This window comes from Hippopotamus amphibius, chromosome 1, assembly GCF_030028045.1.
Source record: "Hippopotamus amphibius kiboko isolate mHipAmp2 chromosome 1, mHipAmp2.hap2, whole genome shotgun sequence".
Lineage (NCBI taxonomy): Eukaryota > Metazoa > Chordata > Mammalia > Artiodactyla > Hippopotamidae > Hippopotamus > Hippopotamus amphibius.
The window spans coordinates 30,264,646-30,292,223 of NC_080186.1; the positions used below are offsets into that span (position 1 = coordinate 30,264,646).

Genomic DNA, 27,578 nt, shown 5'->3' on the forward strand with positions numbered 1-27,578 from the left:
GTGAAAGAAGCAGACACAAAAAACGACATTAGTTTATGTCTGGATGGCAAATCTATAGAGACAGAAAGTACATGAGTGGTTGCCTGCTTTTGGAGGTTAGACCAGAAGCAACTGCAAAAGACACAAGAGGGTTTCCTAGGTGCGCAGTGGTTAAGAGTCCGCCTGCCAATGCAGGGGACACGGGTTCAATCCCTGCTCCAGGAAGATCCCACATGCCTCGGAGCAACTGGGCCCGTGCGCCACAACTATTGAGCCTGCGCTTTGGAGCCTGTGAGCCACAACTGTTGAGCCCACGTGCTGCAGCTACCGGAGCCCACACGCATAGAGCCTGTGCTCCGCAACGGGAGAAGCCACGGCAATGAGGAGCCCGCGCACCACAGTGAAGAGTAGCCCCCACTCACCACAACCAAAGAAAACCTGTACACAGCAAAAAAAAAAAAAAAAAAGACACAAGAAATCTTTTTGGAGGGAATAGAAGTGTTCTAAAATTGGATTGTGGTGATAGTTGCACAAATCTATTAAATGTGCTGAAATTAATTGAATTGTACATTCGAACTTTATACTGTGAATTTTATACTATGTAACTTATACTTCAATAAAGCCATTTAAAAAATCTGATGGGAACTTCCCTGGTGGTCCAGTGGTTAAGACTCCACACTCCCAATGCAGGGGGCATGGGTTGGATCCCTGGTCAGGAATTAAGATCCTGCATGCAAAAAAAATTTAAAAATCTGTATGAACTCAGATGGAAAGATGGCCACACAGAGTGAAAAAAACTAGAGGCACAACAGTATATATAAAAATAGATACACAAAGAGATTATTTCTGGAAGGATATCCAGGTAACAGCAAACCGTTGTTGTTTATGAGGAGACAGACTGGAAGGTCTGGTATGGTAGGGACATTTTCCTTTGTATATGTCCAAAAGTACAGTATGAACATTTTTTCTTATACATGTATTACTTTTTCAATTTAAAAATACATTTAAACTAAAAATGAAAATACATATACGCACATGCCTGCTTAAAAAAGAACTAGGATAATATATCAAGGAGTTATTAGTGATTTACCTCCTTTTCTCGGAATTCTCCAATTTTTCTACAATAAGCATGAATTGCTTTTTGTTTTTTAAAGTTTGAAAAATAACATACAGTTAATGACTTTTGTCCTGCCTGCTCATGGGGTGCTGTGGGGGTTATATTTATGTTTAAAAATTTAAGCAATACCTCAACCTTTGGGAGAGGACCCCGGGACACAACTCCTCCCCTGAAGTTTTTTCTGCACCTCTAGGAAAGAAGTCAGAAATTTCTGTTGTGGGTTGCAGAGACTCAGCTTGCAAGTCTTTTCAGGGGTGGGGTGGGTAGTGGGTAGAGGTTTGAGATCTACCGTATTTCATCGAATATAACACACTATCAAATAACTCCACCATTATTTTATGGTCGACTAAGAAAGAAAGGAAAAACCTTGTCAATTAAACTATGTCATAACGTTGATTATACACTGCATCTGGGCTTCTGAGATGTAAAATCTGAAAAATGTTTATCTTGAAATCAATGACACATTACTATACTTGCACATCCCTTTCCTCTTAGGTGGGTGAACCACCTAAGCACCATTCACCTGATGCCTTCCTTCCCCTAAAACCTTCTCCTTCCCCATTCCTTCAAACCACTCGCCAAGTCCTGTCTTTTCCACTCCTGCTGCCACTTGTCTCATTATCTCTCACCTGGACCACTGCACTAGCCTCCTAGTCGGCCTGCTCATCTTACTCCTCCAATCCATTATTCACACTGCTGCAGCGGAGTGATCATCTCTCGCCCCTGCTTAAACATTTCCACTGGCTGCTTTACCCGCAGGGTGAGGTCTGTTTAACTTGGCATTCAACGTTTCATGACCTGGCCGCTGCCTGCCATTTTAGTCTCCTGGCACTTCCTCCAAATGAAATTACTTGCTGCTTCCCCAAAACACACCATATGTTTTTTCAGGCCTCCAGGCCTTTGCACAGACTGTTTTCTATGCTTGGACTACTCTTCCTCAGCAAGTATTTATCGAACATCTAGAAAGTGCCGGGAGCTGAGAGTGGAGGGGTGAGCAAGGCTGGCGTGAGCCCAATCCTCAGAGGCTGGCGGAAGAAAGAGACAAAATGTCAACATACGATCATTAAGTATAAGCACACATGGTGGGCACCCGTAAAGGTTTGTTGAAAATGTCAACCACGGCTTCAGAAAGTTTAGGATTCGGATTGGGCCGGGGAGGCAAGCGTGGCGCGGATCAGAACCCGGATCTACCTATGTGACTTGGGGGAACTGACAAGCGGAGTCTCCACCTCTGTGAAATGGGAAAACGCCCGCCCCATAGGGTTTCTGGGAGGATTTCTTTTGAGATACATATAATCACGCGGTTCTGGCGGACCGGAGGCCCCCTCCCCCACAGGGCGCCGAGGGTCCGCCAGCCCGGCGCGGGGCCCCCACCCCGGGAAGCTGCGGGCGGGAAGTGAGCGCCTGAGTCCGCGCCGCCGCCAGTGCGCACGAGTCGGGCTCCGACCGTCTGGACCGCGGAGCCCAGACCGCAGGCCGCCGAGAGCGCACGGGCAGGGGCGTCGGACGCCGGGAGAGGGGAGCAGCGCTCCGCCCCATCTCCCCATTTTGGGGGATAGCCCCCCTCGCTCATTCCCGCCCCCGGCCTTGAATCACGGGGGGGCGGGGCCATGACCCATTCATGCCGGGAATCGGATCCAGATGTTCCCGCGGCGCGTGCAGCTGCATCCTTGCCTTTTTTGGCAAAAAACGTGCGGCCGCGAGCGGATCCCGGGCCGCCTCCGCTAATCCTCGGGAAGAGGGGGAAGGGGGCTGAGGGTCTGGGCCCAGACTGGGGACCCGCAACGGGTGCTCGGCGGGGTTAAGGGAGGGGGACGATTTGTACCTGACGGGGAACCCAGCGCCACCCGTCCCCCCTGCTCCGGTCCGGAACCTCCTCCAAAGCCCTCCCTTTCCCACCAGCAGGAAAAAGCCCTTTGCCAGCAGGGGGGAAGCCAGATAAGCCGGAGAGGGACGGTGGCGGCCGCCGGGATCCCCTTTCTCGGCCGCCGGGATCCCCTTTCTCGGCCGCCGGGATCCCCTTTCTCGGGAGAGATCTGCCATCCCGCCTGGCAGCTTCCTCCTCTGCCCTGCATCGAGGAGACCGAGGTCGGGAAGAGCCTCCGAATCCCCCGTGCCGTGCGAAGGAACCTCCCTTGCCCCTCCACCCCAGACAAACACACAGAGGCCTTCCCTTCCTCATACTGCTTTATTGCAGAATCTGAAAGGCGGCGGTGAGCCAAACCCACCCCTCTGCCCATCTCTGGGCAAAATGGAGCTGAAATGAAATGAAACGAGAAAACACTCGACAACACGGGCTGGGCAAAACCCTGTACCCTAGGACCCCCTAAGCAGTGAACCCCCGATCTGCTGCCCAGACAGCCCCATCCCTGGGGATAGCAGTGGGATGGGGGTGGGGAGCGTGAAGCCTGAGTACAGTCCACTTTTGAGGACTTCTCAGGCACCCATAGGAGACCTAAGTCTTTGGAGAGAAGTCTAGATTGAAGGGGGCTTGGGTCCCAGAGCCCTGATTTGGAAAAAGGGCTTGGCCTGGGAAGCCGGACGGTAGGGGAGAGGACTGAGTTCCAGAGTTCAGGCTTGGGGAGGGGATTTGAATGATGGAGGCTCCATAAGAGCCCAAGTTTGGGGGCCCTGGGTCAGGAAGTACCAGACTGGGGATGTTGGAGTGGGGAGGCTGAATCCTGGAGCCCAGGGGGAGCCCTAATTTGGGGAGGGGCTGGGTCCCAGATGTGGTTTGGAAAAGGAGCCTTAGTCCTGGAGCCCTGGTGCGGGAGGGCCTGGGCCCAGGAGCCCTGACTCAGGGCCCTGCCTGGCTGCAGCCCTGGCACAGCACTTGGTCTCCGTCTGGCACAAAGCCCTGGCCCACCAGGGAGGTGGAGCAGCGGGCGCAGGAGAAGCAGCTGTGGTGCCAGTGGCGGTCTTCGAAGGACACATACTTGCCTCCGCCGAGTCCTGGAGGGAGGCTGGAAGTTAGCTCTGCAATCTGAAGGGCGGGCCTGTCCCTCAGCCTTACCCAATATCAGGTCCCATTCCCTTGCCTACACCCTACCCACTCTGTCCTTTGACCCTTCGGCCCACCTGTGATGGGGCGCTTGCAGCTGCTGCACTTGGGTGCAAAGAGTTCTCCAAAACAGGCCACACAGTAGGGATCATCATCTCGGGAGGTGAACTGCTGCCCTGCCAGGGGCGTCTGGCACCCGGTGCAGACCAGGCATTCTCGATGCCAGGGCTGGTCACGGTACGTCACGCCACCCTGCGTCAGCGTCTGTGGGGGCAGCACCTGTCAGCAGTGAGGAGTGGGGACTCCTGCCCCACAACAACAGAGTTTTGCTCACCCCCACCCGAGTGCAGTGGAGCTCGGCGCCCCCGCCCCGCTGGCCCAGCCCCCACCTTGCTGCAGCGGGCGCAGCGAGGAGCGAACTTGTTCTCATAGCAGGGCACGCAGTAGTGGGCACCCTTGTCGGGCACAAAGGAACGGGAGCCCAGCGGCTGCTCACAGCCGCTGCACAGGAAGCAGTGCTCATGCCACGTCTGGCCTCCGTACTCCAGCTTCCGGGACCCTGTGGGGAACAGGGGTCCCACTCAGGGGCGGTGTCCCAAGCTCCTGAGTGCCACCCTCCGCTAGTCCCCCGTGGAGGGTCCCTGCTGTTCCCACAGCCTACAGGGTGGGGTCCCTCCATCTGCAGCAGAATCGCCACCTCATATGCTGCCCATGCTAACCTCCCCCCCCCCCGCCCCCTGCCCCGACACCGGATGTGCTGGCTGAGCACGTGCCAGGCCCCCATAAACTAGACCTGAGGGTTTGGCAGAGGTGAAGTCCCCACATGTACCAGAATATGACAATCTCAGCACACACCAGGCCTCCAGGTCACAGGCACGATGACTCAGTATATGCTAAGCCCTTATACACCAGATGTGACAGTGTGAGTACACACACAAAGACCCCATATAGGAGGCAAGCAAGTCTCTGCCCACACAAAGTTCTGCCCTGGACGTGATAGATTCAGCACAGGATAAGCCCCGGCACATCCTATTCATGCCAATCTCCACATGCTGTAAATCCTCACATTCTATCAGCCATGCAGGTTAAGCCCTCTATTTATCTGTCTTTGTACACACCAAGCCCCGGTGCGACAAACACTGACCGTCTCAGCACACCCGTAGCTCCTACGTGTGCCAAACATGCTAAGCCCTCAGATGTGTATCATGCGTGTCAGCCCCTGTGCGTGCTAAGCTCCCAAGAGCAAACAGGCAGGACAGATCCTGCACCTAGTAAATTCCCAGGAACATGCTGCGTGTACAGGTCTTTACCAAGCCTACCAAGTCTCCATGTAGGTATCAGACATGCATGCCGGCCCCTTGCACGTGCTAGAACCCTACACAGATGCCAGGCATGCCAGTCCCACACACAACGAGCCTGTGGGAGCCCTGGCAACGTACCGGGCATGACAGTCTCCCCACAGGCGGAGCACTGCGAGGAGAAGGCACTGCAGTAGCAGTCGTTACAGAGCAGCTCGCTGTCCTGGCAGGTGAAGGGCTCGTCGGCCAGGGAGCGCTGGCAGCGGCAGCAGCGGAAGCAGCCCTCGTGGAAGTGGCGGTCTTCGTAGAACAGCTCCTGTGGGGAGCATGGCACGGGCACTGGCACCGCCACCCCCTCCTGCCCGCCTCCACCCACTCCCTGCCCTGTGTGGTCCAGTCCTCACCCTCGAGTCGTGCCCGATGAGCTGCTGGCACTCAGCGCACGTGTTGGCGAAGGTGTTGTCATAGCAGGGCACACAGTAGGGGCCGTCGTCTGTCTGGATGTATTTGCGGCCGTACAGGGACTCGCTGCATTTTGCACAGTCAAAGGCCTCGCTCATGGTGGCTGTGGGTGAGCCCTGTTAGGGGCACAAGGTGGGACGGGGTCATCCAGAGGGGCTACGGCTTAGCCCACCGCATTTAAAAGAAGAGCAAGAACTAGGCATAGGAAATGCCAGGTCAGAGCAGGTGGTGATGGGGAACGAGCGTTTCTGGGAACACAAGAGTCCTGCGTGTTTATTTCTGTATTTAACGTTGGGGGTGAGAGGGGGTCAGGAAAAAATCAGGAAGCAGAAGTTCTTTTCTTATCTGGGCCCTGGCAGAACTGGGGGGAGGGGGCTTTTCCTGGGTCAGTGACTCATTTCCTGTGCCTGCATTTAGCATGAGTTTACCCTCCACTGTCCCTACTGCCCCCAGGGGGGTAAAAGCAGGGGCAGGGAGCCACCCCGCCCTATCCCATATGAACAGCACTCTCACCCTCTCCTGACTCCCAGGAAGGGACCCTAGGGGTATACCCAGAGCTCTGGAGTGGGGAGCTTAGGGAGGAGAATGGGGCTGTTTGCATCCCACCCCCCAAACCCCATCCAGGAAACAGCGGACTGTAAGAAGGATGCTGGGCCAATGAAAGGTGGAGGTGGAGGAGGCTGATAGGAGAAATCACATTGGGCCTCCTCTCCCAGGAGAATCCAGCAACAAGGACTTCAGAGGCTCAGCCTAGGTTTAGGCAGGAAGGAAATCCTGCAAGCTGGACACAGCCAAGCTTCCCCAGCTGGACCCTCTGCCCTCATCCCCCTCCACCTCCTGCTGCGTCTCTGGTCACACCAGCCTGGGCAGCCTTGGCCTGCAACATCTGCAGCAGCTGTGGCAGCACAGATGGCCAGATGGCAGGTTTTGCCAGCAACAGGGGAGGGAAAAAAGGAAATGAGATGCTTGGGGACAGAGAGGAGAACTGGAGATTATGCAGTACATCTCCTGCCATCTCCTGCCCGGCATCACTCCTGGCAGTGAGTGGCAAAGCCCCAGAATCTTTCCATCCCCTGGGTCATTATCCAACCCCCCCGCCCCCCCTCGCCCCCACAGCCTCTGGGAGAGACAGCCCTTCCCCAGCTTTTCTAAGGGTTTGGGGCCGGGGGAGTGAAGGGGAAGAGAGTAAGAGCCACTGAAGACATTTCCTCTCCAATCAGGTCCCCTCTAGGGTGGGGAGTCAGGCAAGGGGGAGCCCTGAGAGCTGCTGTTGCAGACACCCAGCCCCCCACCAAACCTCAGACACTTTCCATTTTCTCAGGAACAAAGCATGTTTGTGGGATGAGGTCATCCACACAGCTGCCTCTGCAGCAGGAGCTTGGGGAGTAGGGAGGGTTAGGAAGTGGGGTTCCCAGTCCCTTCTGCTGCCCCTGCTTCCCTGTCTCTAGCCCCAAATTCAGAGCTCCCCACCCCAGCCTCCTCCATCATGAGGCCCGCTCTCTGAGGACTAGGATCCTGTGGTGGGTGGAGAGGAACCACCAGGACCCCAGGAAGGTGATGTTCTCACAGCTGCAGATGAGCCATGTGAGTACAGAGGAACCCACCGTCCCACTCCCCCACACTGGACCCCAGTAACTGGCAGTCCCCAGAGCCTGGCCTGACTCAAGTTAAAGGAAAGCCCTCCTTTTCTCAGCCACCCCCAGCAAGAAATTCTAGCCAACAAGCGTTGCTCTGGTTTGGAGTTCAGACTCCAGGCGCCAGCAGACGCCCCAAGCCTGGAGGGCCTGGCTCTTCTGAAGGCGGGGCTCACAAGCTCACAGCTGCCCTTCTGTACAATGGGAAGACACTCCGTTCATACCCCGGGCCAGGGCATGAGTCCGCCAGGAGCTGGGGTCTTCAGCGTGGGGACGTCTGGGCTGGGGACTATGCTGGAGGGTGGAGGGTACCCCTCCTTCTCATTCAGACCTAGGTTTCCTCTGGCCCAACATCTGAGGGTTGCCTGGGCTGTCAGCCACTAGGCAGCAGGGGGCAACACAGGTGGAGTGTGGCCATGCATCCTTCAGAAGAAAAAGAGCCCTGGGCCTGCCTTCCTTCCTGGCTTGGTCCCCAGCAGCCCCACCACCTTCCCAGGCCCAGGCTAGCTGTAGGCCCGCCCCTGGGAGGCAGTCACCACTCTGAGACAGGGGCACCCCAAATAGGGTATGGGTGTGGCTTCTGTTTCTTTCCCAGAATCCCCTAGTCCCCTAGTCTGTCCAGCTGGGCTCTGGTGAGGATAGTGTGAAGGGCACTATCAAGGCCCACCTGTCTCTGCCCTTTCTCTGCCCATTCCCCACCCCCTTTCCCTGGCAGGGCTGGGGGACTAAAGGGAGGCAGTCTTGTATTCCTTCAGGGCTGGTAGAGGGGTCGGGAGAGACTGCTTAGTCTGCCAGATGGCTCTCAGCAGCTGCCCCCACCAACACACACAGCCCTACACCTGACCCAGACACACACATCTGACACCTCCCCGTGAACCTCCTGCAGCTCAGAATGGCTGGATAAATGGCTGTGGCATGTGGTGTGTAGAGGCTTGAGCTGTGAAATATAAACCTGGGTGATCCTGGGCAAGTCACTTAAGCTCCCTGAGCCTATTTTCCCATCTAATACTATCTCCTACCTCCTAGGGTTGTTGCCAGGCTTAAATGTGATGGTACCTGGAAGGCACCTGGGAGATACTAAGTAGTCAGTAAATGGTAGCTTTTAGTGTTTTTATTATTAGCCCCTTACTCATACTGGGCTCAGCCAACAGTTTCTCAGCCAGGCCTGGGTCAGGGGGCTGGCCTGGGACTTGACCTTGACATTCTCAGTGTGGGCCCAGGGAGAGAACAGAAAGGGAGCCCCCTCCTTCCGCTGGGGGAACGGAAGAGGCCCTGGCCATGAGGCTCACTGAGACCAGTGGGGCAAGTCTGACTCCAGCGAGCATAACTCTGAAACCCCCAACACAGGTACACAGGTGTAGACACCCGCATGCTGCTCTGTGTCCCAGAACATGCATTACAGCCCACCATCTATCAGATCTCACAAAAGGCAGGCAGGAAAGGATATCGTCCTCATTTTTCAGCTGAGCACAGAGGCCAGGGACAGGGCGGGGGCATGCCCCAAGTCACTTAGGTATCAGAGAGCTGAGGTCTCCTGCCTCCCAGCCTGGAGCTTTTTCCCTGTTTCCCTAGAAATGCTGCAGTGGTGGTGGAGGGGCTGGTCAGCATTTAAGAGCAGGGAGACAGGAGATGCTGGGTGATATCACTAGTAGAAGAGCCTCGCTCTTCTCCCCAGCTGCCAGCCCTGCGACTGGAAGACACCCAGAAGGCTTTCCAAGTACCCATGCCAACCGCTCAACCCCTCTACCCCCCTCCACCCCCCACAGTCCAGGAGGACCCTGGCCAGGTCCCACAGCTGTGACTCAGGAGCAGAAGAGACCCCTCCCCCAGCTTCCAGGAGTTGACAGGGGACTTGAGAGGAGAAATCAAATTCCCCCCACCCCCATCCCTGCTACTAGGCATCAACCCCAAACTCTGCACTCTCTTCTCCGCCCCCCCCCCCCCCCCCCCCGCCATGCGGCCTGGGAGTCAGAGTGGATTGGGGGAAGGGGGGTGGGAAGCAGGATCCGGCAGCTGCTCTGGGGACAGAAGAGGAACAGTTCATTCACCCCGGGTCCCCCAGGGCTGAAGCAGCACGTCCAAGATTTGAGTTTAAAAATAAATTGGAGCTGTCTCGGGGAGTGCGTAGGGCTCCTTCTTGATGAGTCTTACTCTCTCAGGTCCTCTGCCTCATGAGGGCTCAGCTGACCCAGTGTCTCTGTTTCCCCACATCCTCGCTTCCCAACCTTTCCGGCCTGAGTCCCGGGGGGTCTGTCTTGGAAACTGTCACAGCTCCTCCATGACCTGTCTCTCGGCATTTAGCTGTGCTCCACTCAGCACGTCTGTGTCTGTACACTTCAGCAGCTCTCTGTATGTTCCTGTGCCTCTGTATCTCTGACTGGCTATCTCCCAAGGGCAGCCTCTGTGGACTTCTACCTCTGTCCACCCAAGTTTTGGCATCTCAGTGTCTCTAAAGGGTGGAATGTCTTGGTCCTTACCCACTGCCCTTCTCTATCTCTTAGCATCTCTGAATGCCTCAGTGTCTCTGTCTCCAGTCTCTGGATGTCTTTCCAGGCCCCTGAGAGGCTGGTTTACCACAAGGCTCATGAAGCTTCAGCTGCGGGGCCCCTCATTTGCCCAGAACTCTCCAAGGCCCTGGGACGGGCCGACGACACGTCTGGGGTCACTGCATGCTTTTTCCTAAAATGCTCCGCTCCATGAAACCTGGGTGGGTCGCTATACCTCGGGTCTGCCTCCAGGCGACTCTACGCCCAAGTCTCTGTCCCCGTGTCGGGTACCTCTGCAGCCTCCTGTCTACGCTCACCGCTCCTGTCGTGTCTTGGTCTCTTGCTCCGCCGGGCTTTCTGGAAGCCTGTATCTCGAACCCTCCCAGTGTCTCTCGACTCTCGCTATTCCATTTCAAACTTGGCCCCCTCCCCCGGCCTAACTCGCGTAGCAGCCCCCGCCCCGTCGGGCGGCCCGAGGCGGGGGCCGCGGCTGCCCTGAAGCCCCGCCGGCCCCCTCTCCCTTCCTGCCCGAGGGCCGGGAGCCGGGATGCGGAGCCGGGCTCGGCGGGGAGCTCACCTCGAGGCGGGCGACGGGAGCGGGGCACGGCGCTCGCGCGGGGGCGGGGGGGCGGGCAGCCGGGGCAGCGTCCCGCGGCGGCTCCTACCTGCGGGCCGGGCCGAGCAGGGCCGAGCGAGCTGCCGGCGAGGCTGCGGGCGGCACACGGACTGTGTGGGCGAGTGGGAGCGCGGCCCCAACCCCTCCCCGAGGAAGTGAGCGCGGGGGCCGGCCCCGCCCCGGCCCCGCCCCCGGCCGCCCCTGCCCGCGGGGTGCGGACCCCGCCCCCGGCCCTCGTCCCGGGGGCGGGGGGCCAGACCCCGCCCCCACCTCCCTTTTAGACCCGGGCTCGCGCCAGCCCCCTCGGCCGGCCGAGGCTGACCTGGCTCTCCCAACCTTCCGGGGCGGCCAGGACCCCGCCCCTGTCCCCTCCCTGCCGCTTTTGCTGTCCTCGCTCCCTTTTCCCCCTCTCCCTACCCCCTCCCTTCCCCCCGCCCCCCCCCCCCCAGCGGCTAGCTGTATTCAGTCTCAGGCGGGGGATACAGGAGGCAGCCGACCAAGGTCCATTTGGGGACCGAGAGAGTCCTCTTGCCCTCTTCGTGTCCCCGCCCCCTCCCAGTTTATCCCCAGGGATTACACGCAGCCCGAATTTGCAAAAGAGGACTTATTCCAGCCTGGAGGAGGGTGTGGTTTTGACCCTGCTGTCCCGGCCCTGTTAGCGGGAACCAAGGTGTTCTCTGGAAACAAGGAGTGAAGTTTAAGGACCTCCTCTACCGGGCCTTGACCTTCAAAGGGCTTTATTCCACAACTCTGAGTGCTGAAGACAGAAGTAACCACCTCCTCACCTCCAGAGGCATATGGAACAGAGAAATCCTCCCTTGGTCTCCACAGTGTCCAGGAATAGTTTTGACCTTTGAGGCCCAGGGGAGACCCTAATCCTTGGCCCCATGATTTTTGAGCTTCTCGGGAAGGGGTGTGAGGAATGTGCGCTGATGGCGGCTGCAGGGGCAGTGGAGGGAAGTCCTCCTCCCCGACCTCTACAGTTTCCAACCTTCTGGCTTCCTCCCTGTGCCCTGCTGGGGAGGGAGGACTGGCGCCTGCCAGGGACACAAGGCCCCTCCAGGTCCTTGAGGCCACCCCCCCTGGGATCCTCAGGCTTGTCACTAGGAATAAATAGCCTCGATCTGGAAGGGTGGGGGAGGGAGGAGGAGGCTCTGCTGCGCTGTTTGCAAAACAAGAGACAACAAACCAACCCTGGAAATAACCTCAAGGTCTAGAGTAGAGGTTCAGGTGCCCACAGAGGCTCTCCCATCCCCCAGTCTGGGTCCAGCCAAGCTCCCAGAGCAGAGACTCATTCCCTCCCAGACTGGGGCTCCCGAGTAGCCTCCTCTTCCACTTCTGAATCACATGCTTGCCTTCCTGGGTCCCAAGTCACCCTTGAGGCCAGAAATCCTTTCAAAATTAACTAACTGCTTGTTCCTGACGCCTCAACTATAAGTGCCATGAGGGCAGGGACCGGGTTTTTCTGGTTCACCAGTGCATTCCCGGTATCTACTCCAATGTCTGGCACATAATAAATATCTGATGAATGAATGAATGACAGACAGTCTTCCATTTGGACCCCCACACCCCCAGATTGGACCACAGGCACATGCAATCTGGAGTCCAGGGAGGGAACAGCCAGCGCATGGGCGGGTCCTTGCTCTGGAACTTGCCTTGCAGGTGTAGGAGACTCCTAGCTCAGGGGAGTGCAGGGAAGACTGCCTGGTTGGAGGAGATGGCAAGAAGGGGTTTGCTCTGGGGTAAGAGGAGGGCAAAGGTGAGCAGCCTTCAGAAAGGGAGGGGTTATGAGTAAGGAAGGTGCTGGATCAAAGGTAGAGTTGGGGGTCTCTGGTTTTTGTTTTTGTTTTTTTTATTGAAGTATAGTTGGTTTACAATGTTGTGTTAATTTCCGCTGTACAGCAAAGTGATTCAGCGCCTCTGGTTTTACTCACGGCTTGAATCTCTGATGAGCAGCCTGAAGGAGAGCCAATATTTCCTGAGCTCTTACTCTGTACCACTTGTTGCCTAAGCACTTTACATATATTAATGCACTTGATTATGCAACAATTATGTGAAATATGTATTTTTATCCTTGATTTAAGGATGAAAACATGGAGGCACAGAAAGAGTAAGTAACCTGCCAAGGGTGACACGGCTAATAATAGCAGAGCCTGGATTCAAATCCAGACAATCAAATGTCAGAGCTCCTTATGCCAAGAAAAGAGCTTAATCATTAGGCTCTTGAAGTCATTTAACCTCTTGAAGCCTCAGTCTCTCATCTGTTAAGAGTTGGGGACTCCCTGTCACACAGCATTCTTGTGAGGATTGGATGAGAGCACACAGTAGGTATTCAACATGTGGGACACTTCCCCAACCCCAACACTGTCTTTACTGGTCAAGTGTTAAGGTTTTGCTTCTTGGACTTGAAGTCTGGAGGCCCGCGAAGGTTAGGAGATTTTTGACTTGGGCCAGCCTGAGCGAGGGAGACTGGTGTAGGCAGGGCTGTATCATTTCCCCTCCCATTTCCAGCTCCCTAGGGGGCTCACATTTCCCTGCTTGCTCTAATTTCTGTTGACCCAAGTGGACATGCCCCAGGGAGGTCTAGGGATCAGCCTCATGGACTCCTTGTTCCTGTTCCCCATCAGTCCTCCCCCCTTCTCTGGGGAACAGGTGTGTCTGAGCCCGGGCTGGGAGCAGAGCCTGAGCGCTGGCTGACTGGTCTTGGGTGAGTGGGATCTGGTTGTCCCTTCCCCGACCCTGAAGGTCCCCACCCACCCTTTCTTATCCTGTGGTGGAGGGGGCTTGTTCAGGGTCTCCCAGCTGTTCTCTCACCTTGGAAGAGTTTACAAAAGGAGGCCCTTGGTGATTGACGACTGGCAGGCCTCTCATGGTTTCCTCTGGGTGCTGAATCACTCCCTGGTGCTTGTAACCACAAGCCTTCCTCCCCTCAGTGAGAAAGCTCCCTTTCTTCTCTGCTGCATTGCTCACTCGTACCCGCTGGGCTGCCTGCAGCCCCTGCAGGCCTCCTAGCTGAGCAGACACCCTCTTTCAGTTTGTCCAGAAATACTTTCCTTGTGACCCCAAGCCTTGCAACGAGCCTGTGGGTGCAGAGGGTGAAATGAGTGACTTCTATAGAGTATGGGGGAGGAAGAGTGGAGGGAGAACTAACCTATGCTTAAATGCCAGCTACACGCAGGGCACCATGCTAAGTGGCAGTCATGACTTCCTTCAGTTCCCACAAAAGCTATATGAGGTGTTTATTATTACCATTAACATTTTACAGAATAGTACACGGGGCTCAGAGAATTTGAAGGTGGCCCCAAATCACAAGCTGCTAGGTGGTAGATGTGCGATTTGAATCTGGGCCTGACTTGAGGCCCCCCGCCAGTGTGCGGAGCCGCCTTCTCCTGGGTATCCCCCCAGTCAATGCCTTCTTCAGGGGAAGTGGCAGGAGCTCCTGGAGCTGCCACCTGGTCACTCTGCCTGATGGCTGGCCTTCTGAATTGAGATGAGGCTGGAAAAGTGGATATGGGCCAGATCATGAAGAGCCTTGTCTTTCATGGTTAAGTAACAAATAAAATGGAATTTTGTTAATGCAGGTGGCCTTAGCTGGGCAAGGCTCAGACTCAGAGGCAAGAAAAAACTTTCCACACAGCAGATCTCAGCTACTTTCATCTTTTACACGCCCACTGGGCTACTGGATTCTCACCTGTAGGGACTGAGGAGAGGATGTCTCCAGAGCTCCTCAGCTGCAGGGGTGAGTCCTATCATGAGAGAAGGGTGGGGCTTCCCTGGTGGCGCAGTGGTTACGAATCCACCTGCCAATGCAGGGGACACGGGTTCAACCCCTGGTCTGGGAAGATCTCACGTGCTGCAGAACAACTAAGCCTGTGCACCACAACTACTGAGCTTGCGCTCTAGAGCCCGCGAGCCACAACTACTGAAGCCCACGTGCCTAGAGCCCGTGCTCCACAAGAGAAGCCACCACAATGAGAAGCCCACGCACTGCAACAAAGAGCAACCCCCTCTAGCCACAAAGAGAGAAAGACTGCACGCAGCAAGAAAGATCCAAGGCAGCCAAAATAAATTAAAAAAAAAAAAAAGGTGCAGTTACAGAACTTGCTGAAGGGCAGCTTCACGTGGTGGAAAAGAAGCCAAATGCCTCTGGAATGTTCTGCTGTGCTCAACCCTTCCTCTATCCTTCCAGGTAGGTTTAGTAATACTAATAAGAACAATAATAGCTCCAATTGATTGTGAACTTGCCAATGGGTGAACACAGTATTAAGGGCTTTAAACATATTATTTCATTGAATCCTCACAACAATCCTGTAGGTGTAGTATTATTACTACCTCCATTTTACAGATGGGAGACTAAGGTTCAGTGAAGCTAGCTTTATCTTGGCTGGTAACAGGATCAGAACACACCTCCGTAGTTTATGGTCCTAATTATTGCATTGTACTGTCTCTGACACTCATTCTGTCAGCCACACCTTGAAGGTGTGAGGGACTTAGAACTTTATAACTAATGCCATGATATGACTCCTCTGTTCAGCTGTGACAGCCCTATGAAGCAAGCAGTGCATGCTATTATTATCCTTGTTTTATGGATGAGAAAAATGATGCTCATTAAAGTCAAGTAACTGCGTGCATGTGCAGTTGGGGCACATTCTGGAGCAAAAGACACAAAAAAGACCAAAAAACCCAACTGCCACTTCTGAAGAGCCGGGAGCAAAAAACGGGTGTTGGGAGCAAAAGCAGGGTATTGCATGCCCCCTGCACTCAACACCACAAAGTAGTGGGCAGAACACACCTAAGCCACCCCTCTGGCCTGACCCCCCCGGACACACCCTTACCCTCACCCCATATAGGGCACCAACTTGCCGCGCCCCACCACCTGCCCTTGGGCAGTAAGCAAGGGAACCTGTTACTTGTTTTCTGCTCCCTCCTGCAGCCACAGGGGCCCCAGTAAAGCCTTGCCTGAATTTCTTGTCTGGCCTCTAGTCAATTTCTATTGCTTGGGGAGGCTAGGAACCCTGGTCAGTATCAAAGCAATCTGTCAAAAGTCACATAGCCAGTAAATGGCAGAGCCACACATGGTGTTAAGGACTCCTGTCTCTCTATACAGTTTTTGCTCTGGTACACTGGAAAAGTCACAGGGCTCTGAGTTTTTTCCTTTTTAAAAAAAAAAATTATTTTTTTCTTTTTGGAGTATTATTGCTTTACAATGTTGTGTTAGTTTCTGCTGTCCAACAAAGTGAATCAGTTATACATATATCCCCTCTTTTTTGGATTTCCTTCCCATTTAGCTCACTACAGAGCATTGAGTAGAGTTCCCTGGGCTACACAGTCTGTTCTCATTAGTTACTTATTTTATACATAGTAGTGTATATAAATGCACCGCTTAAGTATGGTTAAATGGAGCAGAGCCGCAGATGACTGCGCATGCGCACACTCCAGGCCCAGCTCAGCCCATGGACAGTGCGAGCCACGTGTTCCCAGGTGCCAACGCGGAGCTGCAGCTCGAAGGAGATCTCTCCATACACGTGGACAAGCTCTGGCAAATAAGAACTGGCAGTTGTAGAGTCACGAGACTAGACCTAGAGAACTACATTTCCTAGAAGCAGCCTGTGGTGGACGCCTTTGCTAGATGATGTGTTTCCGGAAAGGCAGGTGCTGGATAGGCTGTGGGAAGGAAGTGGGCGGTTCTAAGCCGCTGGCAGCTTGGCCTATTTCCGGTAGGGTCAGTGGACGGCGCGGCTGAGGCGGTGTGGGGCCGGCGTTGTCTACTGAGCTTTTCCAGAAGTGAGCAGACATGGCGGCGGCTTTTCGGAAGGCGGCTAAGTCCCGGCAGCGGGAACACCGAGAGCGAAGCCAGGTAGGACCGCCCAAGGCCCCACGAGCGCTGGCCGGTGCCCCCATGTGCTCTTCTCGCCTGAACCCTTCCCCCACCCATCTGCGGGTCTGACCTTTTCTGTAGGGAGATGCTGCATGTAAATACATGCAAATATATGCTAACGAGGCCGGCGTGGCTGGGGCGGAGCCTCGCTGTTCGTGGAGGAGGGCGTGGTCGTTCTTTCTAGGAAGAGCACGGCTGTCCTCTATGCCTGGGAGATAAAGCTATCTTGCAAGGTTTCACTGAGGTAGTTAAATTAGATACTGTGTGTAAAGTGCTTTATCTTCTGTGGGGAAGCTGAGGTCAAAGTTCACACAGCCAGTTAGTGTCCCGGCTGGAACTGCAATCCTCATCTAAAGATGCGCAGCTCTGTCCGCTGCGTATGCGGGGCTGAGCCCGAAGAGATTGGTGTTTTTAATGTGGTATCATCATCATGCCTGGGCTTTGAGGTCCATGAAGGTCTGCTGCATATGCTTTTTGTTTATATCTCACCATGTAATGTTGGTGTTTTCCAACCCCATTATGCAGACGAGGAAACTGAGGTCCGAAGCAGAATTGACTTTCCGGGTCACAGACACCAAATTCAGGTCGAATAAACAGTTGTAGGATTTCTTTGGAGGGTGTGTCTGTGTGGGGAGGTTGAGTGGAAATTCATTTAATATATGCAGAATCAATTTACTCTGCTGCTCTCAGGAATCACACAATAATCAATCCAGAAAGGCCCTTAGGCATATCTGACCCAACTTCATTTTACTGATGGGAAGAGAGAGAGAGAAGGATGCCTAAAGTTGTGTCACTGACGGATGGGCTGGAACTAAGGCCTCCCAAGCAGAGTGCAGTCTTCCTACTTAATAGCATTTATCAGACATTTATTGTGCACTTGCTGGGTGCTCAGTGGAGTGCTGGGAGTAGTGTATCGATAATTCGCCCCCTTGTTTGGACCTATGTGTAATAGGTTTTAACAGCTAGAAGTGCTTACTGTGTGCCAGAGCCAGAACAAGTGCAAAATGCTTTAACCTTATTATCTCATTGAGCTCTCAAGAGTGTGTGGAAGTAGGTGCTGTTATTTCCTTACATTTGCAGATGGGGAAGCTAAGGCTCAGATCAGTTAAGTAATTTGCCCAAAGCTATAGGTGGCAATCGGGAAAGCCAGGAATCAGACCAAGTGTTTTGAGGCTACTGAAAGTTGAATAAGGAAGCAGCTTTATAAGAGATGCATAAAAAATGCCCAGTTGGGGTGGGGGTCGGGGAACAAAACAAAACAAATTAAAAAAGCAAACAAACAAAGGTGCCCAGTAAGTTACATGAGTGGGAAGAGGAGAGATGATGAGAGAAAGCATCACAGTGAAATCTGTTGGACTTGGAAGGCAATGATAATAGCTGTCACTTTTTGAGCACTAACTGTATGCTCGGTACAGCCCAACATGCTGTACAAGGATTACCTCGTATAATCCTACAGCATTTCTGTGAGGCAGATGTTGTCCTTATATGCATCAATACAAATGGGGAATCTGATGCTTAAAAAGTTTTGAATAGTGTGTCCAAGGGCACAGTTTTGAGTAGTTGATTTGGAGTCGTAGAGAAGACAGAGGCCAAGAGGGTGACATGGCCGTGTCTGAGTGGGAATAGAGAGTCTTTGTGGGAGAGGTGAGGAGAAGGCCGTGCTGGAAAGGTTGGTAAACACATTGACAAGAGCACTCCCTATTTGGGTAAAGTTTGGACTTTATCCTGTAGGTCATCACTGAGACAGTGGGGGAGCTCTGTGAGATACTTGGTGTGGAGCGGGTAATTATGTGAACTGTTTCACATTCAGTGCCAGGCTTTCTCCTGTAATGCAGGTGTACATTCAAGTGGACATGACAAATTTCAAGATTTCTGCCTCACTTTGTTGCTCTTTTGGCCCTTGAGTTTTCTTTAGCTACTCTCTGTCAACCTCCCTTTGTCTGCTGTAGTTAAAATAATGATCAGGAGAGGGCTTGGGTATTATTTAAAATATTGAGTTATTTCTTGTATCACTTCAAGAATAGAGGATGAGAAAGCAGACTGTTAAAAATCCCACCCAAGTTATTATACAAGTTTAAACAGTAGAAGTTTACGTAACTTCCTCAAAGATCAAGAATATTCAGAGCGGAAGAGGATGTAGTGTAGGAGGGTGGGGAAGAGCAGACTGTGGCCCCAGATAGAATGGGTCTTGTTCTAGCTTTGCCACTTACTAGTTCTGTCTGTGTTCTTGGGCAGGTAGTTCTCTGAATCTCATTCTCTTTTTGAAAAATTGGGATAACAGTAGTACCTGCTTTATCTACTTTCCATGATTGGGGATAAATGAGAGAGAGTGTAAGTAGCATAGCAGATTGCTTTGTAACAGTAATTCTTTTTTTTTTTTCACATTGATAAAAACTTTATTTACTCATGTTACGTACTCATCCTAACAAGAGAACAGGCATTTTTTTTTTTTTTTTTTTACCTTCTGGGAATGTCGAAACTCCTAGATTTTACAAAGCAAAGTAAAAGTACATACAAATTCTTTATAGTGATTTTCTTTTCTTTCTTTCAATTTTATATTTTCAAAATTGCCCAAAGTGTAACAGTAATTCTTATTAAATGTGGCCTATTATGATGATGTAGGCAAAAGCACTAGCACTGACCTTGCCATAGGTTAAGTGCTCAACAAGTGATAGCTTGTAGAAAGGTAATACCAAGATTTAATCCTTGTACCTTCCATGCTATCCAAGTTCTGTATCAGAAAGTGTTTTCTTCATACTTGGTTTTCTCTCATGCTTTGTACCGGAATTAGAACAACAGTACACATATGCTGGGCACCTGCTGTGTGCCAAGCTGTGTGCCAGCAGCTACTACTTACAGAGACTTGTTACTCCTCAGGGTAATCAGGAGAAGTAGGTCCTATTATTCTCACTTTATAGTTAGGATACAGCAGCTCAGAGAGGTTAAGTGACTTGCCCAAGGTCACAGATTGTTAAGAGGTAAAGCTTGGATTTGAACCCAGTTCTTCAGACTCTAAATTTAGCTCTCTTAACCACAGTTGCCTCCCTGTTACTATGTTTTCCTTCATAGTATTTTATAAACCCCTGGATTAAGTCTGTAGTAATTTTAGTACAACTGGCAACTGCTTGCTTAGTGCCGAGTCATCGTTGCCTTTCTCTGTCCTTAATAGGCCAAGAAACCTACTATGGCAGTACTTGTGACCTCTCTGGCGCCTGCATAGCCTCTCATCCTTGGGCAGAGCCCAGTTGGGGGAGGGAAGGGAACAGGGTAGCACATTGGCCGGGACATGGATTTACTGAGCGCTCCGGAGACTCTTGGACTCTTGTTCCTGTCAGGTGTCATGTTGATATGTTTGCTGAGGAAACTAAGCACCTTTTTCCCCCCTTTTGTCTTCTAGCCCGGCTTTCGAAAACACCTGGGCCTGCTGGAGAAAAAGAAAGATTACAAACTTCGTGCAGAGTGAGTGCAGTCTTTCTGGTGGAGGTGCTGCCAAAAAAGCTTACAACCTCCCTGCACTGCAGCTGCATTGCCTGAGTGTCCAACTGGGGATAATTTCCTGCCATTGATAAAATAGCCAAAGCTCTGGCAGCCTGTCAGATACTTTTCTAGGACCCTAAGCTTCTTTCTTTGTTTAGGCAGAGCGTTATTTATTTAACTGTAGTTGCATTGTGAATTTTTTTTTATTATGTTGTTCTAGATCGTTTTCTCATAGTGACTTTGATTTGCTTCTGCCTTGGTGTTTGAGCCAAAAGCTGAATCTTTTTTCTCTCCCTTTTCTTGAAGTTCAAGATAGAATCTAACATTCCAGTTGTTGAGTCTCTTGCATCACCATGTGTGGTGTGGAATGAAGAGATGTGAAAGATGGATTCATGGGACTGAGCGTGGGTGATAATGAACTCCGAAAACATTTTATAAAACAATTATCCCCATTCTTCTTCTTCTTCTTTAGCACTTTATTTGCAAAATATTTTATAATTATTTGTTAGCCATGCATGTCAGCTGAGGTCCTTTTTATACTGCCAGAGCAGATGGTGATGGATTAAGTGGATTGCTCTGGGTCCCAGAGTTTTTCTGGCAAATAATAATAACTGAGTGCTGTTATTGGGCCAGGCAGTGTTCTAAGAGAGTTACCATTTTTACACTCATTTATTCCTCCCAGCAATCTTTGGGGATACTATTATTATCACACCCATTTCACAAATTAAATTGGGATGCAGAGTGGTTAACTAACTTATCCAAGGTTACTCAGCCAAAAGTGGTGGAGTCAAGGTTTGAACCCAGACAGTCTGGCTCCAGAGTCCACAATTCTAGTCACTATTCTGTATTACAGCGTGGAGTTTCTGAATCTTACTTGGTCACTTGGTACCCAAGCTTGCGTCACAGCCCTGTCTGAGGAGTTCTGATTTGTGCTTTTTTGGGTCTCTTCCTGTAATGACGTAACGTAAATGGCACTGAAACTTATGTGAAATGGGAACTGGGATAGGAGAGGACCCACAGAGATGTGAGCTCAACATCAGTGACTTTGGAGTGTGGGTTGAGGCTAGTCACCGCTTTGGCTTTTTTGAGTTTCATTTTGATGTACCATTACATGCTTGTGAAGTTTGCTTGTTGTGGGTTGTTTTTTGTTTTTGTTTTTTTTTTCCTTTTTTGCCATGAACCTTGTTTACCCTGCTTTTTAGTGACTACCGGAAAAAGCAAGAATACCTCAGAGCTCTCCGCAAGAAGGCTCTTGAAAAAAATCCAGATGAATTCTACTATAAAATGACTCGGGTTAAGCTCCAGGTGGGTGTCTAATGGATCAGTTGTTTTTTTTTCCCCCTCCTTCTGCCATGCTGTGTAGCATGTGAGATCTTAGTTCCCTGACCAGGAATCAAACCCATGCCCCCTGCAGTGGAAGTGCAGTCTTAACTACTGGACTGCCAGGGAGATCCCTCAGTTGGTGTTTTGAGCTCCAGCTCAACAAGGAAAATAAGGGAGGAGATGGATAGTTAGGATCCTGGGCTTTTCTTTAGCCCTTCTCCAGTTGGTCAGGTGCTCCAGGTCATTATGCCGGGCAAAGCTGCCCCTTCATGAGCAGCATGCGTTTCTGCCCCTGAGTCAGAGTTGTCTGATGCCTGTAGCTGTTCTGAGAGGGTGACAGGAGGCGCTGAATTGAGCGTGTGTTTTGGGAGCCTGGTGCATTGGGTTGCTGTTGTATGTAGCCTTTGGCTGTCTTTGTTTCAGCCACGAACTATACCAACAACTTATTAATGATTTTAATCTAATAGGAAACGTATCTTTTAAATTTGGATTTTAGGATGGAGTTCATGTTATTAAGGAGACTAAAGAAGAAGTAACTCCAGAACAGCTGAAACTGATGAGAACTCAGGATGTCAAATATATAGAAATGAAAAGGGTTGCAGAAGCTAAGGTAACAACTAAAAGTCCTCTGATATGTGTGTGTGTATATATATATATATATTTTTTAAAGAACTTCTATTGAGATATAGTTAACATACAGTAAACTGCATATCTTTAGAGTGTACAATTTGGTATTTTTTTCTTATTAGTAATGTATGTATGGCAATCCCAATCTCCCAATTCATTCCCCCCCAACCCTCCCCGCTTTCCCCGCTTGGTGTCCATGTGCTTGTTCTCTACATCTGTGTGTCTATTTCTGCCTTGCAAACTGGTTGATTTGTACCATTTGTCTATATTCCGCATATGTGTTAATATACGATATTTGTTTTTCCTCTGATATATTTTTGTTGGTTAAGAAGAGAAATAGAAACCCATTGATCTCAAGTTGTAAGTTGATTTCTTCTGACATTTCCAATCTTAAATACCCTTAATTATGATAATGTTTTAAAAGTAAAGTCAGCATGGTGGAGTGGAAAGAGGTCAAGTTTGAGAATGAGACAGACTTAGGTTTAAATTCTGGTTCTGCCATTTCTTAGCCCCATGATTATCGACAAATTAACCTCCCTGGGGCTGTTTCCTCATTTCTGTCTCACAGGATTGTTGTAAGGATTAAATGAATTTTGTGCATTGCCTGACTAGCCCAGTACCTGCCCTGTGGTTGGTGCTTGATAAATTTCAGTGGTCTTTTCTTTTAAAAGAATGAAGCAACGGGGATATGTGTATAAAAACAGATGATTGAACTTGGTGTACCCCCCCGAAAAATAATAAATAAATAAAAAAATAAAAATAAAAAAAAAAGAATGAAGCAGATTCTTTGCTGGCTGATGATAATGATGTGAAATGGTCTAAACGTGTGCAAATTCATTTCTGATAGCCTAGAAGAACCCAGTATAAAATGAGACCATATTCTGTATTCTAGAAAATTGAAAGACTAAAATCAGAGCTCCATCTGCTGGATTTCCAGGGGAAGCAACAGAAGAAGCATGTGTTTTTTTTTGACACTAAAAAGGAAGGTATGAAATGTTTGAAAGTTTCTGGGACAGTCTAGCATGTTGGTCTGTGTTGTTTGGTGTTAGAGACAACGCCTTAAGGATTGTCTTGACTTTTAGTTGAACAGTTTGATATCGCAACTCACCTGCGAACAGCCCCAGAACTAGTCGACAGAGTCTTTAACAGACCCACGATAGAGACCTTGCAGAAGGAGAAAGTGAAGGGAGTTAACAATCAGACTCGACTTAAGGTAATTTTCTCCAGTTTTCTTCAGGTCTGAGTTAATGGGAATCTAGGTCCCGTTCCCCCCCCCCCCCCCCCCACATTTAATGTGATTATTTGTGGAAACTTACTGAGTTCTCTTAGAGAAGTGGGAGTGGGATTTGGTGATGGGAATGGAAGTGGAGGAGGCTTAGTTTCTGAGATTGGAGGATGCGTGGCATAGTGGTCAGAAGCTTAGGTTCTGGCCTTTAGGTCTACTTTTTTTTTTTTTAAGGAACTTTATTGTATTTTGGCTGTGTTGGGTCTTCGTTGCTATGTGGGAGCTTTCTCCAGTTGTGGCGAGTGGGGGCTACTCTTTGTTGTGATGCGTGGCCTTCTCAGTGCAGTGGCTTGTGTTGTGGAACACAGGCTCTAGGTGCGCAGGCTTCAGTAGTTGCAGCACATGGGCTCAGTAGTTGTGGCACGCAGGCTTAGTTGCTCTAGGATCTTCGCAGACCAGGGATCAAACCCATGTCCCCTGCACTGGCAGGCGGATTCTTAACCTCTGTGCCACCAGGGAAGTCCTTAGGTCTACATTTGTTTTGTTTTTTTGTTTTTTGTTTTGTTTTTTGGGTTTTTTGGGGCCGTGCTGTGAGGCTTGTGGGATCTTAGTTCCCCGACCAAGGATTGAACCTGGTCCCCAGTAAACCTTGGAGTCCTAACCACTGGACAACCAGGTAATTCTCTAGGTCTGCATTTGAATCCCACCTCTGACCCTGGGCTTTGTGTTTTCAATGCTTGTAACAGATGCCAACAGTTTTATTTTAAAATGCAGAGAAAGGAGGGGACACTGAAGATGAAGGAATTTGGTGTACTTTGATATTAAAGCTTTAACAGTGAATATGCGTATCGAAAGGTCTTTCATGTTCTGCATTTGTACCCCAAATTTTGTATTGACTTGTCCTTATGGTGCTTTCCATCACCGTAACTGGGTTTGTGCAGAAGACATGCTTTTCTCCAAGTCTTCTGGAGTTGAACTCTCACTTCTGACTGATTCATTTAAAAAAATGCTGTCAATGTGTTTCAAGCAGACAGCTGTTCTGTTTTGATTTGAATCATTTACACCGCATCAGCTTTGCTTCCAATGTTTAATTTCACAGCAGCTTCGCTAGCTCAGAGGCAGCTAAACTTGCTTTAGTAATATAAATACCCCTAATTAGTTTGACTATATTGGGTAATCCCATAAATTCGACAGTCTGTGCAATAAAGTGAAAACAAAAGCTGTCTGAAACCACTGCTGTGAGACTGTGCTAGATTCGGTGAATTGTTTAAGTCTGAGGCCCAGTAATATTCCCCTCTGTGTAGATAACACTTCCAGCCAAGGAGCCGGCTGACTGGTGTTCTACTGATAACCCTGTTTGTCATGTAGTTGTATTTTCAATTAGCTATGTTGCTGTCACTTTTCAAGTATTGCAGTAGTCCCTAAAGAGATTGGTGTTCTCAAGTCCTGTGCACACTAGTTCACCATTGTACCTTTTGAGAAGTTGGGAAGGTTTGGATCTTGCCCTTTTTGTCTAGTGGTGGTGTTTCTCTTGACTGTGTTGTTTGAAGGAAAATTTTAATTAATAAATTAACTTATTTATTTATCTTTGGCTGCCTTGGGTCTTTGTTGCTGTGCACTGGCTTTCTCTGGTTGCGGCGGGGGCTGCTCTTAGTTGCAGCGCGAGGGCTTCCCATTGCAGCGGCTTCTCTTATTGTGGAGCACCGGCTCTAGGCATGCGGGCTTCACTAGTTGTGGCACTCAGGCTCAGTAGTTGTGGTGCACGGGCTTAGTTGCTCTGCAGCATGTGGGATCTTCCCAGACCAGGGGTCGAACCCGTGTCCCCTGCATTGGCAGGCAGATTCCCAACCACTGCGCCACCAGGGAAGCCCCCACCGTTGGTTTTTGAGGGGTCATCAGCAGTGAGAATTCTCAGGTCAGTTTTTGCTGACAAAGTCCTTCTGCTCTCTGAGTTCTGAGATTCTGACACCAACGCACTGCCTGGTGGCCCTTCTCTCCTTCCCTACTCGCTGTGTAGGGTTTCCAGAACTGGTTCATTCCTGCATCACGTTAGGTAACCCGGACGCTCACACAAAGATTGAAGCAGCTCAGTGTAGTAGTGGGAAGATTCCTGGGATCTGCGAGACTCACAGCGCAGTCCTGACTCTGCTCCAGGTGAACTGTGTGTCCCTGGGCAAGTCTCCAAGGTTCCACGGAGCTCTGGAATGTGTTGTTTCTAAAATGGACAACTTCAGAGTATCTTATTACATTGATTCTGGGGTAGGGAGGGAATTGATGAAACCATTTATGCATTTGAGTCTAAATGGATTAAGAAACAGTTTCTTACTCATTTTTATCCTGTTAATTGTTTTACTGAAAATTGTGTTTCTCCTGCAGCGGATAGCAAAAGAGAGGCAAAAGCAGTATAACTGTCTGACGCAGCGCATAGAGCGCGAGAAGAAGTTGTTCGTTATTGCACAGAAAATTCAGACTCGCAGAGATCTTCTGGTGAGGAGAGAGAGCCTTAGACCTTCATTTTGTTTTATTTTATTCTTTTCCTTGTAAAGGTCTTAACTGAGACTAGATTTCAGCTGTGTGTAAATCAACCCCAGTGAAAATGTCTGCTGCTCAGGGGCAGTGGTTTGAGCCAGTGTCTGTTATTCTGACAGTGTTGAAACGTTCCTTGATTAAGAAGGTAGTAAGGGGCTTATTAGTCAATGCTTTGGAACAGCAAAGGGTAGGATCAGGTGGCATACGAATTTATAGCTTATGAACGGCTATCTGTAACATTTAAACAGGTTAACAAAACAGTGCATGTCACTCACTGGTGTTTAAAAATAGACAACATTGTGTAGTTAAATAGCAGAACTGAGGAATATAAGATGCCCCTTTCGTATTACTATTGTTCCTCTAAGTGTCAAATTCTTCAGGTTTGCAGCTCATTTTGGTTTGCCTTTCTCAACTGGGGTTCCGTAAGAGAAGAAGGCCTACAAAAAAATGATTTGAGTACCATTCTTCTCAATTTTCACAAGAGCTTCTCCACAGCCAGCCTCATGATAGATGCCCAGGGGAGAACTTGACTCATCGAGTTGGGGATGCCTTAGGACAAAGGGCTTTGTCTCTCTTGAACATTGAGATGGGCTGAATTAGGGGCTTTCTAATAGGTAGTTTATTAGACTTTCTATTTTACACAGTCCTCTCCTACTATTTACTGGTAACTTTTTTACTCTTTTGTAGGATAAAACTCGAAAGGTGAAGGTGAAGAAAGAAACAGTGAACTCCCCAGCTATTTACAAATTTGAGAGTCGTCGAAAACGTTGAAGTGTTATAGATGAGCCTTGTCATTCCATGTGGAAAATAATTTATGTCTTTTTTTCCACTAACTTCAAATTCCATTGTTCTAAGTGACTGGGTTTTCCTGTTTGTAACCATAATTTATTGTAGATCTGACATTTGATATGAACAACATTCAGGCCCCTTCCCCCATGTAAATTGTTGGTGGGTTGTTGAATTGTTGAAATCAGTCTTTTTTTTTTCGCTGTGCCCTGCGGCCTGTGGCATCCTAGCTTTCTGACCAGGGGTCAAACCCAGGCCCAAGGCAGTGAAAGCACCGAGTCACAGTCATTGGACTGCCAGGGAACTCCCTGAAATCAGTCTTATTTTTATATACTTCCTTTTTTTTTATTATAAAAGTTTTATAATCTTTTATATAGCAATTGTGGAAAACAAGTGAGTTCGTCCCTAATCCCAATACTTATTCAAGAACAACAAATAACTGTTGCATACTTCTAGTGCTAGGAGGTTAGGGAAATGGAGGTGAACAACTGGCAAGAGTGTTTTGGTTATTTCCTCTTTTGTAAAAGTTGGCACTGGTTTTTGTTGATTTTTGTGTTTTTTAGTTGTAATTAAACACTCTTATGGCCTGCTTTTTTCATTTACTATTAAATCATTAGCTTTTTTCCATTTTGTTACATCGTTAAATTTTTAGAAGTAATATATGCTCATAGTGAAAATTAAAATAAATATTTCTAATGTTTGCATAGTGTTTTATCCAGTGCATAAACTGATTTTACCCTCATTCATTCTTCACTTATTGGATATTAAGGTGGCTGCATAAGTTAGCCAGGAAAGTTTTTTTTTTCTTCTTCTACACTTTGCAGCTGAAGATGGAAATCCTTGGGGACTTCCCTGGTAGTCCAGTGGTTAAGACCTCGCCTTCCAGCGCAGGGGGCTGGGGTTTGATCCCTGGTGGGGGAGCTAAGATCCCACATGCCTGGAGACCAAAAAACCGAAACATAAAACAGAAGTGATATTGTAACAAATTCAATAATGACTTAAAAAAACCCAACAAAACCTTGGAATTAGGAACTCACAGGGGCACCTCTTCTTTATTGATGAGGCTCAGAACAGAACAGACCTGGCTCTCTGTTCCTGCCCTCCTGGCCAGCTCTTGATTCCAAGGCTATAAATGGCTTG

The 27,578-nt window shown here is 50.0% G+C and overlaps 2 protein-coding genes across 6 annotated transcripts; one reads left to right on the top strand and one right to left on the bottom strand.

The window, feature by feature from the left end:
* Positions 1-3,249: 3,249 nt before the first annotated feature.
* On the bottom strand, positions 3,250-10,777 carry FHL3 (four and a half LIM domains 3). Of its 5 annotated transcripts, none has more exons than XM_057712968.1 (6): positions 10,555-10,744; positions 5,800-5,973; positions 5,537-5,711; positions 4,487-4,656; positions 4,175-4,361; positions 3,250-4,048 (listed from the first exon to the last, which is right to left on the bottom strand). In XM_057712968.1, exons 2-6 carry the CDS (start codon positions 5,953-5,955, stop codon positions 3,894-3,896), a joined length of 843 nt encoding a protein of 280 aa, XP_057568951.1. In that variant the 5' UTR covers positions 5,956-5,973; positions 10,555-10,744; the 3' UTR covers positions 3,250-3,893. The 5 variants fall into 5 exon arrangements, with proteins under 5 accessions (XP_057568951.1, XP_057568977.1, XP_057568968.1 ...); XM_057712994.1 differs by lacking the exon at positions 10,555-10,744 and adding an exon at positions 10,295-10,449; XM_057712985.1 differs by lacking the exon at positions 10,555-10,744 and adding an exon at positions 10,213-10,287.
* A 5,524-nt stretch (positions 10,778-16,301) lies between these two features.
* UTP11 (UTP11 small subunit processome component) lies at positions 16,302-27,147 on the top strand. The gene is made up of 8 exons (XM_057705888.1): positions 16,302-16,450; positions 19,869-19,930; positions 21,151-21,253; positions 21,768-21,881; positions 22,791-22,884; positions 22,981-23,111; positions 25,500-25,610; positions 26,340-27,147. The coding sequence occupies exons 1-8, from the start codon at positions 16,388-16,390 to the stop codon at positions 26,421-26,423; spliced, it is 762 nt and encodes a 253-aa protein (XP_057561871.1). The 5' UTR covers positions 16,302-16,387; the 3' UTR covers positions 26,424-27,147.
* The last annotated feature ends 431 nt before the right edge of the window (positions 27,148-27,578 follow it).

Excerpts from the sequence above, each read along its gene's own strand:
- UTP11 (XM_057705888.1), top strand. The coding sequence starts at position 16,388 with ATGGCGGCGGCTTTTCGGAAGGCGGCTAAGTCCCGGCAGCGGGAACAC. Across the intron at positions 19,931-21,150 it reads GATTACAAACTTCGTGCAGA|TGACTACCGGAAAAAGCAAG; the intron begins GTGAGTGCAGTC and ends CCTGCTTTTTAG. Across the intron at positions 23,112-25,499 it reads ACAATCAGACTCGACTTAAG|CGGATAGCAAAAGAGAGGCA; the intron begins GTAATTTTCTCC and ends TTTCTCCTGCAG.
- FHL3 (XM_057712968.1), bottom strand. The coding sequence starts at position 5,955 with ATGAGCGAGGCCTTTGACTGTGCAAAATGCAGCGAGTCCCTGTACGGC. Across the intron at positions 5,712-5,799 it reads TCATCGGGCACGACTCGAGG|GAGCTGTTCTACGAAGACCG; the intron begins GTGAGGACTGGA and ends TGCTCCCCACAG. Across the intron at positions 4,362-4,486 it reads GCTGCGCCCGCTGCAGCAAG|ACGCTGACGCAGGGTGGCGT; the intron begins GTGGGGGCTGGG and ends CTGCCCCCACAG.